The 21,382-nt window shown below is 35.7% G+C and overlaps 2 protein-coding genes across 12 annotated transcripts in view; both read right to left on the bottom strand.

The window, feature by feature from the left end:
* MAGI2 (membrane associated guanylate kinase, WW and PDZ domain containing 2) overlaps positions 1–21,382 on the bottom strand; it is a 1,374,207-nt gene that overhangs the window by 1,254,857 nt on the left and 97,968 nt on the right. The window lies entirely within an intron of this gene.
* Positions 969–3,299, bottom strand: LOC101271220 (dihydrofolate reductase-like). The gene has a single exon (XM_004263401.4). The coding sequence runs from the start codon at positions 3,226–3,228 to the stop codon at positions 2,665–2,667; it is 564 nt and encodes a 187-aa protein (XP_004263449.2). The 5' UTR covers positions 3,229–3,299; the 3' UTR covers positions 969–2,664.

The raw sequence follows: 21,382 nt of genomic DNA, 5'->3' as shown, positions 1-21,382 counted from the left end.
TTAGCCATTCACCTACTGAAGGACATCTTGGTTGTTTCCAAGTTTGGGGAATTATGAATAAACCTTCTATAAACATCCATGTGCAAGTTTTATTGCAAACATGTTTTCAACTCCTTTGGCTAAATATGAAGGAGTGGGATTGCTGGATCCAACTGTAAAAGTATGTTTAGTTTTGTGAGAAAAACCAAAAACTGTCAATGAGGCTGCACCATTTTTCATTCCCAGAGCAGTGGATGAGAGTTGCTGTTTTTCCACATCCCCACCAGCATTTGGTGGTAGTGTTCCAGAATTTGACTATTCTAATGGGTATGTAGTGATATCTCATTGTTATTTTAATTTGTATTTCCTGATGACATATGATGTGGAGCATCTTTTCATATGCTTATTTGCCATCTGTATATCTACTTCAGTGAGATTCTGTTAAGGTCTTTGGCCCATTATTAAACTGGGTTGTTTATTTTCTTACTGTTTTGAGGGTTTTGAGGGTTCTTTGTATATTTTGGGTAAGAATCCTTTCCAGATGTATCTTCTTCATATATTTTCTCCCAGCCTGAGGCTTGTCTTCTAATTCTCTTGATATTGTATTTCATACAGGAGTTTTTAATTTTAATAAAGTCTGAGTTATCCATTATTTCTTTCCTAGATTGTGCTTTGGTGTTGTATCTAAAAAGGCATCATCATACCCAAGGTAATTTAGGTTTTCTCCTGTCTTATCTTCTAGGAGTTTTATAGTTTTGTATTTAAATTTAGGTCAGTGATCCATTTTGAGTTAATACTTGTGAAGAGTGTAAGCTCTACACCCAGATTCATTTTTTTGCATACAGATGTCCAGTTGTTCTATCACCATCTGTTGAAGAGATATCTTTCCTACATTGTACTGCCTTTGCTTTTTGTCAAAGATCAGTTGAAAATATTTATGGAGGTCTATTTCTGGGCTCTCTATTCTGTTCCATTTATCTATTTGTCTATTTCTTTTTTTGCCAATCCCACGCTGCCTTGATTACTATAGCTTTATAGTAGATTTTGAAGTTGGGTAATATCAGGCCCTCAACTTTGCTATTCTCCTTCAATACTGTGTTAGAAACCATCATATCAAAATTTTAAAGGCATAATAAAATGTCAGGTCACAACTTTCATATATGTTCTCCATTATTATACTTTATAATAAGTGCTCTTCATCTGTTGACAAATTTGTTGCTCTCTTTTATATTTTTTCCTAGTAATATTTTTATGTCTTTTTTTTGCTTTTTCCCACACATGAACATTTATTAAAAATTTTGAGTATTATAAACAATTTGCTTCTTTTACTTAGTAATTTTTGGCATTTTTCTGTCAGTACTTCATTCTTTCTAACTGCTGCAGATGTTACATTTTATAGACATATTGGTTAGTTATTTCTTATTAATCAACATTTGGGCTGTTTTCAAGTTTGAAAAAAAAAAAGTTGCAACAAATACTCTTGGGTCCATTTCTTTGCTCAGGATTAATTTCTAGAAGTGGAAGTTCTGGGTCCAAACCCAGAATATTTTGAATTTTAATTGATACTGCTAACTTACACTCTCAAAAGTTGTACCAATTTATAAGGCAGAAAATGCTATTTTTTGGGGGGGGGATACTTAATCTAAATCTTTGCTAACGTTATGGGTAAAATGTTTTAATTTTCATTTTTTAATTTTGTAAAGTTTAGTTTCTAGCTTACTAATTTTGGTTTCTAGCATATTCATTCTCAATTTATTACCTCTTTGAATTTTTAATTTTAGCCATCATGCTTGATATTAGATTATTCTTTTTTGTAAAGAGCAGCCAATTCTTTTTTTGTCATTGTAACATCCCATGGGATCTCACTGAAGATCAGAAACAAAGTTTTTTAAGGTCTCAGACCACCTCCTTTAACCACCGAAAAGGTAGTCTCATACCTGCCACTTTACTATCCCTGTGGAATATCCTGGAGTTTTCAACTTATTCACTCCCAGTCTAAGTGAACAAAATTTTTTCCAGAAGTGTGATATAAGGTAATTCACAGTCCCTCTTTTGATCTAACTTTAATAACTGAATGCTAGCTCTTCTGTTTATAATCCATTTCTGACCTGTGGATCCAACTGCCTAGCTCCTAGCTAGCTCTACAGGCTTTGGTTTCAACTCATGCTACCAGGGGACTTTCCCACTTTGGGCTGTCTTGGTAGATATTCTATCCTAGGCAGGTGCTGGTAAACTATTCTTGACCCTTGATGGGCATTCAGGCAGTTACAGCAAGAAATGCTTCACAAATGGTATCTGACACAGTCTAGTTAAGATTGATGCGGAATAAGAGTACTTTGTTTAGAAATAATTATACACAGATCTAAAGTCAACAAAAGTCTCTACAAGAAAAAATAGGTAATTTTGGGCTTCCCTGGTGGCGCAGTGGTTGAGAGTCCGCCTGCCGATGCAGGGGACACGGGTTCGTGCCCCGGTCCGAGAGGATCCCACATGCCGCGGAGCGGCTGGGCCGTGAGCCATGGCCGCTGAGCCTGCGCGTCCGGAGCCTGTGCTCCGCAGTGGGAGAGGCTACAAGAGTGGGGGGCCCGCGTACCACCAAAAAAAAAAACAAAAACAAAAACAAAATAGGTAATTTTTTTGGGGGGGGAGAAGGAGGCTTGAAATAGATCAGAAAACGTTTTCACATTAATTGTTCTTTTCATATACTTCAAATTTGTGCTTAATGCCTTTCTCCTCCTGGACATCAGAAGGAACCCCTGGATATTCTGGGAGGAATTTATATTTTTCCAAATCAATTTCTGGAAAAATTGTGTCACCTTCAAATTCCTGCATGATCCTTGTCACAAATAGACTAAGATGGCCTGGCTTGCTCCTGGCTTCCTTGTAAACAGAACTGCCTCCCACTATCCAAACCATGTCCACTTTATTTGTTAATTCTGGTTGCTCAGTGAGTTTTAAGGCATCATCCAGACTTTTGGCAAGAAAATGCACTCCCTGTGGAGGTTCCTTGAGTTCTCTACTGAGAACTATATTAATTCTGTTCTTTAAAGGTCGATTCTTCTCTGGAAAGGAGAACCAGGTCTTCCTACCCATAATCACCAAATTCTGTTTACCTTCTACTGAAGAGGTTGTGGTTATTCTTTGGAAATACCTGTATTCATTCCTGAGCGGGGGCCAGGGCAGGTCCCCATTCTTGCCGATGCCCATGTTCTGGGACACAGCGATGATGCAGTTTAGCGAACGAACCATGACAGCGGCAGAAAACACTTCCGAGCTAGCACATCACACCGACACGGGGATTACCCGCCAGCTTGGTGCGAAATTTTTTTTCCCTAGTAATATTTGTGTACCAATCGTCTGCCAGTTCCTTTTTTATTATTTAGCTATTGAAAGGATTAAATTTTCCTAGACAAGGCTTTGTGTACCTAATTTCCTATTAGGTGTGTGTATGATGGGGGGAGGTAGAGATGTGTTTGTGTTTGTGTGTGTGTGTGTGTAAATGTCCAGAACTGCTTTCCAGGCATTACAACTCAGTATCTTTATTCATTTACCTTAAATTCTGATCCAAGCCTGAATCCCTGGGATGGCCATTTACCTAAGGTATTTTCTACATTAAGGGAGCTCTTGGATAGCGTCATCCTTGGGAAATCAAAACCTACTGAACCAGTATTAACTCAAACCTATTATAAATACTATTTACCAGACATATCCAGTGAACTTGACAATTTGCCTGTATCTGACAACACAGGACTCTAGTGGAAAGATCCTTAAGTCTAGGGTTACATGAAGGTAAATTTGGGTACACAGCACTTACATTGTAAGCACTGAGCCAAGAAATGCCTAAAATAATATAGAGCAAGAGACGAGACATTAATAAATGTCAGTTTCCTTCATTCTGTACATTGACATTGGTAGAAATAATGAAACATGATGAATGTTAAAAAAAAAAAAAAAAGCCTGTAACTTTTAGGCAAGGTGTGAGATCTCTTGAACTGAGTATTTGTTGGACAAGATAATGGAAGAATACAAGTGAAGAAGTATTTAATTCCTACATTGGCCTTCAGAAGCTGGTGTAAGCAGCCCATCATCGACAAAAAGAAAAGGAGGTGAGCATATTCCTGTTTATGGAAATACCCCTACCTTGGAAAGGCGATGAGTCATTAAAATCATCACTCCTGGCTAAGGATACTGTGGTGGCCAGAAGAGGCTAGTTCATGAGGACCAGGATGGGGAACTCCCTTATATGATGGTATGATTAAACCTGGACTGGTTAAGGCCCAAAACTGAATTTCTAGCGGGTTATAGTTCTAATGGATTACACTGTTCAGTTGAATTATCAACAGCTAGAACTGATACGAACTTCCAAGGGCTGCCTTAACTTCTTCCCCAATATACAGGCAAGGTGCTGGGAACCCTGAATTATCTTGCTGTAGAAGAGAGAACTCGATAACTTCTTACATCCAAACACTTGCTATCCTGGTGCTGGGGACCATAGTTCTGCTCCTCAGGTCCAGCCCCTCTTGCTTCTATTACCTAATTAGTGAAGCCACCCTTTCTGGACATGTCCTCTGCCTTTCTGATACATTCCTACTGCAATAGAGACTGATTCCCAGTGGGAACTCCACACAGAGGGCACACCTAACTAAGAGGTTCTTCCCTCTCCTAATCTACATGGCTTACTCATCTCATAATGACATATTTAAGGAAGTTGCAAGGCAATCTGATTGATACATTAATGAGCCAGAAATTTTAATTCTTCCAACTTCAAAAGTTACATCAGCAGAAAGCAAAGGTCCTGGGCCTTGTTTTCTGTTCTATGCAAGAAAACCCCTCCTGTGTTAAGATGCAGTATTATGCTCTCAGCACTGCTAGAGCCTCCATAAAAGAAATGCCCATTGAAACAAAATTGTAGATAAAGACGTGATTTATTCTGTGCCCTAATATCCCTTATAAAAGAAAATAGATTTTCTCTCTCAGTCAATACAAGGACAGTTTTCTTCCATAGATTTACCTACGTGTTTTTTTTTCTATCACACATTTAAAAGGATAGAGCCCAAGATAGTTCTTTTTGGTCTAAGTTTCCAGGGAATCTAGAGTCATATTCAGTGCTCATCTACTTGTGGTAATTAAGTCAACTCAGGTACCAAGTATCACGTACTGTTTTGCTAATCTTGGGTTTCTTGTTTGTTTTACTTTCCCTTCAATTTCAAAACACTAGTCTCTTTACTAAGGATCATGAAGAAACACTTTGAATATTATGATATGATAGGACACTAACAAATCTATTGTTGTACTCCACAGACACTTTTAGTTCTGGCATCTTGCTTCTAACAACCCTGAAGAAGGAGGGAGGAGGCATTTTTACTTTCTTATTCTTGATTTTTGCCAGCCTGATATTCCATCTCTAAAAAATAGCACTGGCCTTCAAACTGCCTAATTATTCTTCTTTTTAATTGTGAAGTTAATGTGTACTGTTAAAATCTGATTAAAGTGAAAAAGTCCACTTCCCCTCATTTCCCCAACCCTGCTCTCTGTGGCTAATGACTGTTAGTAATTCCTTATATATCACCACAGAAATTACCTCCAAATTACCTTTTAATTGTTTTTTATTTTCAATAGGTCACTTCAAGACTATTTTCAATATAGCCAGAATTATAAAATCAAACAAATAATTGAGGATCACTAAACTGTCAGTCAGCATTGACAGAAAAAAAGAACTAAATCAGCAATACAAGGCTCATCAATCTATCAATCTATGTATCTGTATAAAAGCTTCCAGTGTCCGATTAGCTTTATATAGAGATATCAATTTGAATGATATAATGTATAAACTATTAAATTATAGAATTTTAGATCTGACAGTAACTTTAGAACTAAATTGGCATTATTTCCTTGTTTTATAAATAAGGTAACTAAAGCTATGAGGACTAAATGAACTAGTTCAACAGGATGGACCCAAACCCCTTGACTCCCAACTCTACATGAGACAATGTGGAACTCTGTGAACTAGGATTTTTGCAACTAACTGTAGGTGCACAACAAATCAAGGGAAACAATAAAACAGCCACTGTGTACTTCACTGGTAAGAAAATGCACAATAAATCAGTCCTAACTGTGTCAATAATGTTTGACAACCTGTATTACTCTATGAATAACAAAATAGAATATAGTTGCTCCCAAGATGTTTACAAGCCAGGTGGGGAGGTAAGACATATAAGACATAAATATGTAAAGGAAAAAAAACAATACAAACAAAAATTAGTTCAAAATGACTCACAGATCATGCGTGCTACAGGAATGAGAGGCAGACACCTCATGTGCATAGTGACTGTGTCGTGAAGGATGTGTCACTTCAGCCAGGCTTACAGGATGAGTGAAAGAAAGAGGTTTCAAAAATAGTCATAATAAACAACGGTGCAGAAATTTAAAAATGTTTTGGTTTGCTCGGAAAATGATGAGAAGTTGAGTTTCGCTGGAACACTGGATTTGTACGTGTGAAAACTGAGAGGAGTAAGATGACAGGTATGCTTTGGTGGGTGGAAGACTCTAAAGGGAATATTTGAGAGCTTGGACTTTACTATGCAGTTAGCAGGGAGCCACCAAAATTTATTGAGGAGAGGGTAATATAAAAGTGATATTTTTTCCCAGGTGACTCAGGGAAAGAGCATGCTAGAGAACTGAGGCTGAGGTAAGGGTTGATGTTAGGGCAGCCGGCGAGGAGATGATTCCCAATGGGAGACCTTGAGTACATACAGAAAACATCCCTCTTCTGATAAAAGTTGCCTCTGAATCTTTAATTTCTCTGTTTCACTATATGAGATAGAAGATCTCAAATGAGTAGATGATCTACAGGATGACTCTCAACAATGTCCACATCCATTTTTTACTTACATATTGTTATGGACTGAATTATGTTACAAGGTGAATCCACATGTAGAAGTCTTAAATTCCAGTACCTCAGAAAGTGATCTTATTTGGAAATAGGGTCATTACACATGTAATTAGTTAAGATTAGGTTATACTGAGTAGGGTGTGCCCTAATCCAATATGACTGGTATCCTTATTAAAAGAGGAAACGTAGACACCAATGACACATACACAGGGAAAATGCCATGTGAAGATGAAGACAGAGATCAAGGTGATGCTACTATAAGCTAATAATGCCAGATTGCCATCAAATCATCAGAAGGTAGATAAGAGGCATGGTGGAGATTCTCACTCACAGCCCTCAGAAGGAACCAACTCTACCAACACGTTGATCTTAGACTTTCAGCCTCTAGAACTGTGAGACAATAAATTTATGTTGTTCTTAAACCACTAAGCTTGTGGTACTTTGTTACAGCAGTCCTAGAAAATTCATACATGTATCCACATTAGAAGAAAAGAGTCCAGATCTTGGAGCCTGGATTCTGATATTCTCTTGAGACATAAAAAAATGCTACTGGGGCTTCCCTGGTGGCGCAGTGGTTGAGAGTCCGCCTGCCGATGCAGGGGACGTGGGTTCGTGCCCCGGTCCGGGAGGATCCCACATGCCGCAGAGCGGCTGGGCCTGTGTGCCATGGCCGCTGAGCCTGCGCGTCCGGAGCCTGTGCTCCGCAACGGGAGAGGCCACAACAGTGAGAGGCCTGCGTACCGATAAAAAAAAAAAAAAATGCTACTGGGCTTCCCTGCTGGCGCAGTGGTTGAGAGTCTGCCTGCTGATGCAGGGGACACAGGTTCGTGCCCCGGTCTGGGAAGATCCCACATGCCACGGAGAGGCTGGGCCCATGAGCCATGGCCGCTGAGCCTGCGCGTCCGGAGCCTGTGTTCCCCAACGGGAGAGGCCATAGCAGTGAGAGGCGCGCGTACCGCAAAAAAAAAAAAAAAAAATGCTACTAACTGAATTTGCTAAGTTTAAGAATTGATAAATTTCCATAATGCTTCATTCCTGGCTGTATTCTAAAAAACCTAAGAATTGTGAAAAAGAAGGAGTCTTCTTTAAAAATAAACCTTTGAGGTTCAATCACTACTTGGTTCTAAAGATTTCACATGCCAGTAACAGCTTTTTTATATGCGGTCATAATGAGCATCTTAAATATGCCCGAGTTGAAGATTTTCATTCAATTTGGATCAGTTACTTCCCAGCCAAGGAGATTATTCTTACCCATTACTTCCAAGGTTGCATAGGAAATTGCCAAACGTGAAGAGGTGTTGAAAAATATAAGAATATTACTAAATAACTTGGCAATGATTTTCATTATTAGAGTGCTCCTGGTAAACCATTTCTACATTTTTCTCTTTTTAAAATTATTCTTACATTTAATTAGTCAAATTCAAAGGAAGAATACACAATTCCTCAGTTGGACGAGATGAACAAAAGAGTCCATCCTCCCGGAGAGAACAGTAATACTAACCACTGTGATTTTTCTGAAGGTGCCATTCTGTCCTAATTAGCAAGTAAGAACCATCATTTTATTTTCATTTCCTATGGTCTTTCCCACAAAGCACTTCCTACTTATATTTCTATTCTCATTAGGAAATCACTAATTAACACAAGTAGTTTTACTTCTCCTCAATTATCCTTGCAAATACCCATAATTTCTTATGAACATTTCACCTCTCAGAAAAATCAGTGTACTTTTGAGGTTTCATTTTCAGAGTACACAATCTGAGGTTCATTTTGAGAGTATACAATTTCAGATGATAACACTTTACCACGAGTTCTTTTTTTTCCCCTTCTCTATTAAGACCTGTGGTGAGAGAAATCTTCCTCAGCAGCTCTTTGATTCTGCTTTCCCCTGCTCAGTACTGCCTGCCCTATACAGCATCAACCCTTTTCTAGGTACTCAAGGCCCTCTGCAATCCTCTAAGCAAAATCTATGCTTCTAGTTTTCTATTCAACTTATGGTTTGCTAAGCACTATACACTCCTGGGCTTTTGCTCCTCCCCTAGTTTACTACTGTTGGAGTACTTCCCATTCCTAAGGCCAAGCCCATGTCAAACCTTTCCTCATACCCTACCTGGTCTCCCTAAGCAGACATGATCTCTCCTTCTGCTTTTGTAGAGCTATTGGTTCACACAAATACACACTGGCTTGAGAACACTGGGTGTGAGTGAGTTTTCCAACACTTCCTTGAGGGCAAGGGATATTTCCTATATAGTTATTTCTCACTGTATCCACAACTATGAAAGTAACACAAATACACTGTTATAAAAGATCTTATGTGAGCCTAGAGACTAGAACTCTTTAATTTTCTGAGTCATTGGTTCTCAGATTCCCTGTAAGTAGTCTCATTTCTTTATCTGTGGCCATGATCCCATCAACTCCTGACCCCAATAATCTTCATTTTTCCTCTGTTAAGTTGAAAGTTTCTTATTCTTTATTTTCTTTTAGCCCTAACGTAGCTTAAATGTTTTATTTTACAAAGAATCTGTTCCATAAATATATGCTCTTTGACATAATGAATAAGTGAGTGTCCTTCTATCATATAAACATCTTATAGAAAAAAAAAAGCACACTAAAACAAACAAAACTTCATCTGACCTTGCTGTCAAATCTACTATCGTATTTAATTATTTATAATTTATCAAATTATTTGATATGTAATAAGCACTAAAAGTTTTCATTTCCCCCTACACAATCCTGCCTTAATTACCCTAGCCTCGACCCCTCTTTTTCCATAACCCAGTGACTCTTTCCATGTTATCTTTGTTCTTCACTTCTGCTACACTGGGGATCATCCTCATCCCTCACCTTAAGGACTTTGTCTCCACAGCTTAATTGACACTGAGTAATTAAATTCTCCTCTTAGCTTTTCAACAAGGCCTACACAGCACATGGATTATCTCATCCCTCAGAGCTCTGGTCTTCCTTTCTGGTCTCTTCTACTTTATATCTCTTCCTTGAACCCCATTCCTGCATTTCCAACTGACCGAACTTCCCTTGAAAGACCTGACTTTCCCATTAATTTTAACACAGCTAATACTGAAAGGATTCCTTAGACTTACACCCTATTTATCCCTTCAGTAGACTTCAACTGAAAAGTCTGAGAAACATGAAAAATAAAATCATGGATAAAATATGAGTACAGTTTTTATTTGGGAATATTTCATGTATATCTTTGTATGTGTGGACATATACTTAGTGCCATATTATTTAGGAGTTTCAATACCAATCAGCATCACTATATACATCATTTCCTGATGACAATAAATTAGCCTTAGATTATCAGGGAAAATTTGAACTGTAAAATCTGATTTAAAAGTGTGCTAGTTGGCACAGTCTTTTACTCTACTATAAAAATGTAAGGCCAAGAACATTAAGATGGTATACTTGATAAAAAATAAATAGGCAAATGAAATACAATCTTAGTAATGATATAAATGAGCATTTTCACAATTTGTGAACATCGCCTAATTAACATATTACTTGCATTTTCTGGAAATGTTTTATTTGTTTGCCCCAAAGCAAAATGCTATCATTTAAGTAATCCTGTACAAGCTCTGTTTGAATGTATTACAGCTCTTGTAGTTTAATTATACAAATAAAAGAATACAATGGCTTTTGAAGTGAAAATTAACTATACTTCTGATACCATTTAATGTAATTAGAGTATGGTAATAAGGGGAGACCATTTAATTAGTACGTATGCTCTGACATTGCCTCAACTCTTGTATTTACTAGCCGAACTGTTTGATGCTATTAGATAACTTCAGGTTGTATTTATAACTACGCAACATGCTAGACCAAAAAATACAACTAGTCTTTGTAATGTCCTTGATGGTCAAAGCTATGTCTTATACATTTTAGTATCTCCAGCAACTAGCATATTGCCTTAGATACAATAGTAAGTGCTCAGTAATTTGTGTGCTGAATATTAATTTGAAAGGAAGTCCAGAAACTATTTTCGTTTAAGTTTATACAAAGCAAAAAGATCAGTTTTCTGATTTTTTTTCTCCCATCAGAAAAAAATAACTTTTCAGAGAAAGTGTAGCATTCATCATTTACAGCCACTTTTGATTTTTTATATTTATGTAGTTCATTACTTTTTTCCAGAAGAAGGAAAATATTTCTAATCCATTGCGAAAACAGTTTTATCACTTTTGAAACTTTAACAACATAAAACATATGTGCATTAATCTTTGTGCTCTTTTCTCTTTTAGACAAAATGTGCAATGCAGAGGAAGTCAATCAATTTAAGTCAACATGAGAGAGTAACGGCTCTGCTCCACTTCATTAATTTTGATAAATATTCAAGAAGTCTTAAATTCTTTAGCTTAAAAAAAAGACAACTCTCACATTTAAGTAAAATAATTTTTACCATTACTTTTCATTCACCATTCCCATGTAATATTTTATTTGTACATAAAACATGCTATCCTTAAATTTTATGAACTTATAAAATGTAGCAGTATATTAATAATTTGTTGATCCATTCCATTTATCGATATTCATAAAAATTTATGAATATGCTTTAGAGTCAATAATACTGAGTTTTCAATCCCAACTGTATTGTTTAACTGCTCTGTGACGTTGGACTAGGTACTTACACTCAGAGTCTGCTTTCTCATCTGTGAAATGAGACTACTCACCTACCGCACAGGTCTGTTGTTTAAGGGTTGAGACGAAAGATGCATAGTCTAGCACAGCTCCTGGCACACAACAGGCATTCAATCAATTTTGTTTCCTTCTCTCATGTTTAGGCTATAGAAACTGATGCTAAGATCTAGAATTTGAAATTAAGACTGTATAGTAGGCATTTTGAGGATTCACACTCCTAGTAGCTCAAATGAAACAAAACCAGTGCATAAATATGGGAAGCCATATAATGAAATTAAAAAGAGAAAAACCGTCACATTTTTCTAGGGTGTACACAATGCTCCTGAGACTTAAAGGCTGGAGATCCTGGGAATGTGTTCAGCTCAACCTTTACATTCATGCCAGAGACATGCAAAGAGTCAAGATTATCTGGTAATGATGGAACAGGTTGTTAGATTCTCAGGTTTTTGTCCTCAACCTCATACACTCTGCCTCCTACGTAAATCCTTAAACAAGAATAGAATTTATTTAGTTTTCAGATATATTTTGTAACAACAAAATTTAAATATATTTATCAAGAACAAAATAACTGAGAGAAAATGATAATTAGGACCTTGCCCAATTTTCTTATTATTCAAATTAATCTCCAAAATCAGTTCCTCTCCCACCTTACAGTTTCGTTATAATTAAGAATGTAAAAAAAAACTTAGAGAAAGAACTCTTGGCATACATCTTCCTTTGAATTTTTGAGTGACAAAGGCTTAAATATTTAAGAGGATGAGCTGAATGAAAAATAAATTGACAGTAGGATTAGTTTTGAGGAAGATTCAAGGACATGGATTAAATGGAGTCATTTTTCCTATTAAATTTTGAATTCAGATAAGAACCACTTCCCTTTTCTTCCTATTGAGTTCTAAATATTTTGGTCTGTTACTGAGAAATTACTATTAAATATTTCTGTGTTTAAAAGTGTGGCTCAGAAAGATTCCTTGGAAAAAAGGAAAACCCTTTGCTTAGTTGATTGTACAAGGCAAGTGAACCAAGTTTAAACAGCTTTTTAAAAAAGTATTAGAATATTATCATGTAATTAATTGATTTTATTTCATGAAACACAGCTTTACTAGGTCACTTTTATTATGGAATATTCCCACATGCCTAAAGACTAACATAGATTTGAAAATAAAACAGTGGGTTTGATTCCAAAACTAAAAACTATTGTATAAAACAAATAAATAATATACTCTAACATAAAAAAAGTAAACTAGATTGTTAGAATGTACAGTTGATGGTAAAGAATCATCTGTCATTTTATATATCTGACATTTTAAGATATCACAGAATTAAGGGATTCAGATGAAATTAAAGGAACCAGGATTTACAGTGAATCAAAATATTGTAGGTGGCTCTGGTTTGCCTTTTTAGACAACTGATAAAATTTTCTTAAAGTTAAAATTCTCTCTTTACAAATTTTAATTACTTACAATTAGGTATAACAGAAGTCATCACAGAATCATACCAAAATAGTGATGTCAAATTCACTATTTACTAGCCTGTAGGCGTTTCTCAATGAAAAGAATGCTTGGAAGGAAAACTGAATAATTTACTGACTATTTACCCATGCCTGAGAAAAATTATAAAGGAAACAGGCTATTCTAAGCATAATTCCATAACTACTACAGATGAATTATTATCATATGTCAGATGCATCACTTTAGGTTGAAATAGATTTTTTTAATTAAAATGATTAAAACATCAAATTAAGCTCTAGTATTGGGAAAATGTACAAAATTGTTACAATTCGTGGATATTTCCAAACTTTTAAAGCATTTCAATGTGAAAGATGGACACTTTCTAAGGAACACAGATCAGTCTGTACTGTGCAGAATTCACAAAAGCCAAAGCACTTACAGATTGACATGTACCTTAAGTATTTCCTCCTATGGTTTCAATATTTTAAAGTGCCAGGCATTGTGGTGAGTGATTAAAAATGTCAACTATTTCACTGTTCTCAATGATTCAAAGTTGTATGGTCACAGGGCATATAGGAGTAGATTAAATTTATTAATCTATTTATTCAAATCAAAAATCACAGTAATTAGCTATGTTTTGGTTTTTTTCTTTGAAGTGTAGTCCTCCCTTTCAGGAATGCTGACTACTTTTTTTGCAGCACTAGAGGCTATAAGATAAAGCTATATATAAATTAAAGGTGGAAAGAACGTACCTATTGCGAGAAAGTAAGCGAAGCATCACTATCTTTTAAATGAACAACACATTTAGCAACTCTTCATGCCTATAGGACTGCCAAAAATAAATCTTTGAATATTTATAAACTCTTCACAAAGCTCAGAACGTCAGTTATGCAAAGTTAGACATGGATGACTTGAAGCGTACACAAACAGCTTTGCCTCATTTGGGGAAATCTTAACTGAGTGGTAATTTTGGAAATGGTGGTCAGTCAAGCAGAAATCACTTTGAAACATTCTATTGGTGGACTCCTAAACACAGCCTTGTAAATCCCTGGGTTCCTTGACCCTGCTGCAGATTGGTCACAGACTGGTAGGAAGCCCTCTTAGAGGTCATCTAGCTCAGGCTTCCAGCCAATTCAGAAACATCTTTAACAAGGAGATGCTCAGACCATGCTTAGCATCTCTGGGAGGTATGAGGGGGATACAAGGAGCTTACAATCTGGCTGCCCAAACCCTGCTCATCTTGGGAGCCCTGTTCCCATAGGGCTATTACTGGAGGACTAAACTGCACCACAACAGGTATGGTAGAATTTAAAGAAACATTATTCACAAAGGAGGTACAGCAACCATTAGCTTCAGATCTAAGAGAATCTTATCCCAGCAGATGAGGTTGAGAATACAATAACAATGCTCAGATTCAAGGAACATTCAACTTAGAAAATCCAGTTTATAATGTATAAGCTCTACCAAGAGTGACTCATAGTAGCTGAGTTTTAGAATACTGAACAAGTTCTAGAATTGGGAGCAGCGTCTTGCAAATTGTATAAGGAAGCAATTTTGTTAAGCCCTTCCAGGGCCAGGATTAGTACTTAGTATGCTGAGAGCACTTTTACATACATTAACTTATTTCATCCTCTCATCCATCCTATGAGGTAGGTTCTATTAATACCTCCATTTTAAAGTTGAGGAAATGGATACTCAGAGACTCAAAGTATGTTGCAAGAGAAAGGAACTACAAAAATAACAGGAGAGGAAATGTAAAGAAAATTAAAGAAAAATCACTAAAGTGTGAGAACTTTTCTGTTGATCTCTGTGGCCTTTTAGCCACCAGTTTTATGGTTTTCTTAAATTTCTAGTAGTGTTTGAGGTATACATTCTAAATTGTATCTATATTTAAGAAACAAGCTTATTGCCACTGGAAAGAACACACTTAGAAACCCTAATTAAAACAATGGACAGACATTATTGCTTTCGTCAAATTTGACTCAGTGGCTTAATCAAAAGGCAATCCAGACAGTTGTGGCTTTCACACAATGTGTTTGCCACTTCCATGACTTTTTATTTTTCCCAAATCAAATATATATATACATATATGTGTATATATATATTGTTTTAAATGAAACAACCATTGTGTTTATCAAAAATGTGGTTATTAATCTCCTATTGTTTCATGAATTAATTGGTTATACTGACAAAAAACAACTGTCAGATACATAAACTTTTTTTATTAATTAATTAATTAATTTGGTTATGCTGGGTCTTAGGTGCAGCTGGCGGGCTCCTTAGTTGCGGCTCGTCAGCTCCTTAGTTGTGGCATGTGAACTCTTACTTGAGGCATGCATGTGGGATCTAGTTTCCCGACCAGGGATCAAACCTGCATTGGGAGCGTGGAGTCTTACCACAGTGCCACCAGAGAAGTCCCTACATAAGCATTTTAAGACATGGTATCAATGGGGTTAAACTTCGTATTTTGAAAGATACTAAATTAACATATTTGAGAGATTAACATTTTCTGACTCGTAAACAATATGCTGAGTCTTTACAAATATGATCATGCATATCAATATATGTCCTTTGAAAAATTAAATTGTTTGTAGAAGGTGACATTGCAGAGGATATCCTAGGAAATTACCAGAAATGAAAAAGCCTACATATATATTTACAGTGTACATCTTCTGAAAGGATGTAATTTTGTGTTGTCTGTTGTACTTAGACAATGATATTCATAGGAGTTGTATAATAATATGTAGAATGGGTTATTTGGGAATGCTTTTAATTCAGGAACAGAAATACATAGAGTATCTAGGAATTTAAAATGTTACATGCATTATGGAGTCAGTTAGAACTTAAAACAATCATTAGATTCAAATGATTTTCTGTTGATTTTTCATCCCAGAATTGCTAATGAATAACCTGCTGTGTTACAAATCTTTCAGCCCCACAATAATCTACATCAGCAATTACAACTAATAAGAAGAGTGGAAGAGCATCTATCTTTAGTAAGTCATTACCAATACAGGGTTTACTCTGTACAACTTAAACATTAAGGAAGAAAAACAAGAAAGTATTTTGAAATGAAAAGCAAACAAAACACCCAAATCATTTCTTATTCACAGCATCAATTAATTTTAAGGAAAGGCAGTTTGATCTAAGTTGCCTAAGTTGAAACTTCTCAACTTCCAAAACCTCTACAATGTATTCATCCTTAAAAAAAAGAAAAGAAAAGCAACCACTATTTAAAATTAAGTGATACTAGCTTAATGACTTTCTGAAGTATAGAAAAACCTGACTAAAACACTGGTATTGACAGAAAAAAAAAAAGATAAACAGTCAGAGAAGACCTTTATTTCTACAATGAAAGAAACAGACAATATGCCACTGTGTTTTAAGAAAACTATGTTATAACCCATAGCATGACTCACATGGACTATACACAGCACATCCCTGTGGATTTTGCCATGGGGTCTTACTCTATTAAAGAGATTACTCTTTAAATCAATGAGTAATACTCGTTCCCTAGGTCCAAAATTAAGCAAAGGAGAGTCTAACAAATTCCAATTTTGCCTGTCAGCCAAAACAGAAATTCTCACTTTTAAATGTGCAATTCTGTCTATAACCCTCAAGTTTAAATCTAGCGATGATTACAATGGGTATCCGAAATAATGCCCGAGGTCATTTCACTTATTTTGTAGATTCTTTCAGTATTGGAAAACTGACAGGCTTCTATAACTAGTCAATCAGTACAGAAGAGCCAGAAGCTGTGATTTCTTCAGACTATAAAGAATAACTGAAAGGACTCGAAAGTCAAAGCACAACTAAAGACAGAATCAGAGCACCAACACTGTATCTCATCAGGCTTGTTGACAATGCATCCTAGGAGACATGACTTTATCTTCAAAGTGACACGATGCACATTTTGCTCACTGAACCAGGCATCTTATGCAGGACACACAGCAGAGTTAGCTTCCAGCTCAGAAATAGCATTTAAATCCTGGATGCGATTATGCTGACCCTCAAAAAGTTGTTTGCCTATTAAGAAAACTATTTATTTTATCAGAAAATAAAAATTAGCAAATAAAAATAAATGCCATCAATTTAATGTTCTCTCCTAAGATTGCCCTGCGTTATTGTTAAATTTAGATTTGAAAAATAAACTCAAGCAAGCACTCAGCTTTTTAGTTAATTGTTAGCAAAGTTAAATACATAAACTAAGAGAAATTGGAAAGAACTTATGGAAGTCTTTGTCATGTGCTTCTGTCTCTGTTCAAAATGGGCATATATCATCTATTTTCACCCAAAACAATCTTTAGGGAATGCGATCCCATCACTTCCCACATGCATAAAATGAGACCTAAATACATATCCCCACCATTGCATTTACTAGCTTAGAAATATTGGATAGGCTATCTAACCTCTCTGAATATTTTTAAGCTGTAAAAATAAATATATTGACACCTTCCTTGTTTTTCACATATTTTTATATGACTACATCTGATTATGTGTTGGAAAATACTTGCAAACCATAAAAATTATGCAAGTAGAGTTACTAAGCTAGATCTCTTATTTAAATACTTATCTATTGCAAATTGAGTCTATTCTATGTTGTTCAAGATCTTGATACGATGATGATAGGTCAGATTTGAAAATATGTTGTGTTTAAAATTAATGGATGTCTATTTTTTAAAAAAGGCGTTCTTAATCTGAGCCAGTGGGACCCCACATGAAAAAACTTTGTTTACAAAAACATCTTTCTGCTATTGCTATTTTGACTTTTTCTTCATCTCTTTCCAACTAAAACTCCCCCCCACACACACAAACACACATACACACACACATACACACACACAGAAGTGTGGAAAACCAAGCACACTGTGTATTTGATTAAACAAGGAATTATCTAATGTTTATTAATTAGGGATATTCAATACATGAAGACGTCTGTAGTAAAAGCTTACAAAGTATTGAATCAAAGTCTTACTAGAAACAAACAGACAGAAGAGGAAAAAGGAACCCAGTTACAGTAAGTGACATGGTCTAGGAAACATCTTTGTCCCAGGTAGCCTGAGGATCTCCTCACTACCCAAGAGATATCAGGGAAATGGGGGAGGCTCTGGTAAGGGGATCCCACCACACATTCCCTTCCACTGAGAGATACCTGGAGGTCCAACCTGGGGAAACCCCTTTTACTTCCTCAGGCAGCAGTGGCATGAAACAGTGAGAACTCCAATGGCACAAGACAAACCGAGCAGACGATAGCAACACTGTAAAGACTCTGAAAAACTGCCATTGGAACTGCAGTGGACAAAAGTAGGTCACAACACACGTGCAAGACCTAAAAAGGGTAACTTCCAGCTAAAATGAAAGACTGAAAGAAGAGCCAGAGATTACTAACATAATACACAAAGTGTCCAGGATACAACTGGAAATCATTCTCATAACAAGAGCCAAGAAAATCACAACTTGAATGAGAAACAGTAATCAACTGATGTCAACATTGAGATGAATCAGTTGTTCAAATTATCTGATGAGAATTTTAAAGCAGAGTCATAAAAATGCTTACAGAATCAATTACAAATTCTCTTGATATAAATGAAAATATCAGCAACAAGTTATGCAAAAGAATCAAATAGAAAGTATAGAACTTAAAACACAATAACAGAGATAAAAATCTCCCTGGATGGGCTCAATAGTAAAGTGGCAATAAGTGAGGATAGAATTAAGGAACTTGAGGACAGAAAAATAGAATTTATCCAACTTGAACAACAGAGGGAAAATAAACTGAGGGGAGGGAGAAAAAAAGAACAGAGCCTTAGGGACTGTGGGACAAAAACAAAAGATCCAACATTTATATCATCAGAACCCCAGAAAGCGAAGAGGATAGTGAGACTGAATAATATTTAAAGAAATAATGGCTGAAAATTCTCCATATTTCATGAAAGACAAAACCTACAAAACAACAACAAAACAAAACAAAACCTCAAAAATAACACATTACTTACAGGGGAGTTCCAGTTCAAACACTAGTGGATTTCTCATTTGAAACCACAGAATAATAAAGGAGGTAACACAATATTTTTCAATTGCTAAAAGAAAAAACTACCAGCCAGAAATTTTATAATGATAAAGCTACCTTTCAGGAAAGAAGAGGAATTGAGAACATTCTCAGATGATAGAAAACTACAAGAAGTTATTACTAGCTGACTTACTCTTAAAGGTTGGCTAAAGAAGGTTCCTCAAAAAGAACATTACCGAATGCTGATAAAAGAAAACAAATAAAGAGAGACACACTCTATTTGTAAAATGGAAGACAGCATAGTAAAACATTCCTATCAAAAGCCAGGTTTTTGTAGATACAGACAAGCTCATTCTAAAAATTATATGAAAAGGAACACGCCCTGGAATAGCTAAATCAATCTTGACAAAAAATAAAGGAAAATGAATCAGTTTACTCAATATTAAAGCTGTCTATAAAGCTACAGTAATCAAGACAGTGTGATATTGGTGAAGGGATAGATAAACAGGTCAATGGACCAGGATAGAGGACCTAGAAATAGACCTGAATATAAATATGCTCAACTGATTATTTATACTGGTGCAAAAGTAAATCAATGAAGAAAGAATAACCTTTAACAAATGGTGTCTATGCAACTGAACAATCTTAGGCAAAGGAAAAAAATCTTGATGCAAATTTCATACAAACATTAACTCAGAATGGATCATGAGTGAAAATATAAAATAACCAAAAAAACTTACTACAGTGAGGTATCACACCTTTAGAATGGCTATTATAAAAAAGAAAAGAGATACGGTGAGGATATGGAAAAAAAGGAACTCTTGTGAACTTTTGGTGGAATGCAAATTGGTGCAGCCACTGTGGAAGTTCCTCAGAAAATTAAAAATAGTAGTACCTTATGATCCAGTAAACCCATTTCTGGGTGTATATCCAAAGAAAAGAAATCACTATGTTGAAGAGATATCTGCACCCCCATGTTCACTGGGGTATTTTTTACAATAGCCAAGACATGGAAACAACCTATAGGTCCGTTGAGTGATGAATAAAGACACACACACACACACACACACACACACACACACACACACATATATATACACAGAGGAATATTATTCAGCCATAAAGAGGAAATCCTGCCATTTGTGACAACATGGATGAAATTTGAGGGCACTATGCTAAATGAAATGAAATAAGACAAAGGAAGACAAATATTGTACGATCTCTCTTACATGTGGAATCTAAAAAAAAAAAACAACTGAACTCATAGAGATAGACTGGTCATTGCCAGGGGTGGGTGAATGCGGAAAATGGGTGAAGGTGATCACAGAGTAGAAGTTATAAGATGCTACAGATGTAAGATGAATAAGTTCTGAGTATCTAATATACATCATGGTGACTATAGTTAACAATACTGTACTGTATAGTTGAAAGTTGATAAGAGAATAAATCTTAAAAGTTCTACACACACACACACACACACAAGATAAGCATGTGAGATGATGCATATGTTAACTTTTAGTGGTAATCTTTTTTCTATCTATCTATCTATCTATATATATATATATGCATCTCAAATCATCACGATACACCTTAACTTTACACAATGTTACATGTCAATTATATTTCAATAAGTTTGGGAAAAGAACTTTTAGGAAAAATAAGAGAAAATCTTTTAGGCACAGAGTTCTTAAACAAATGCATAAGCCATAAAAGGAAAAATTTATAAATTAGATCTAATCAAAATTAAAAAAAAAAACTTTTGCTCTGTGAAAGTCTATGTGAAGAGGGTGAAAATACAAGCTAGAGACTTGGAGAAAATATTTGCAATCCACATACATAACAAAGGACAAGTATTTAGAACATGTAAAAAACTCTCAAAACTCAACAGGGAAAAAACAATCTACTTAGAAAATAAGCAAAAGACATGAACATCCACTTCAACAAAAAGGATATACAGATGGCAAAAAAGCGCATAAAAAGATGTTCAACATCACTATCAGGGTTATGCACTATACACCTATCAGCTAAAATTTAAAATGGTGACAACACTAAATGGTGGAAAGGATGTGCAGAAACTAGATCAACTACACATTGTTGAAGAAATGTAAAATGCTACAGCCGTTTAGAAAATAGTTTGGCAATTTCTTATAAAACTAAACCCAAATAATCACATAACTCACAACTTGCACTTTTGAGCATTTATTCCAGAGGAATAATAATTTATGTTCACACAAAAACCTACAAATGAATACTCATAGCAGTTATATTTATAATAGCCCAAACCTGGAATCATCACAGATGACCCTCAACAGGTGAATGGTAAACAAACTGTAGTGTGTGTGCGTGTGCGTGTGTCTATATATATACACATATATGTGTATATATATAGACACACGCACACGCACA

Source organism: Orcinus orca, chromosome 9 (genome assembly GCF_937001465.1).
Source record: "Orcinus orca chromosome 9, mOrcOrc1.1, whole genome shotgun sequence".
Lineage (NCBI taxonomy): Eukaryota > Metazoa > Chordata > Mammalia > Artiodactyla > Delphinidae > Orcinus > Orcinus orca.
Note: the sequence above shows the minus strand (reverse complement) of the source record. Positions and strands in the feature narration are given on the sequence as shown.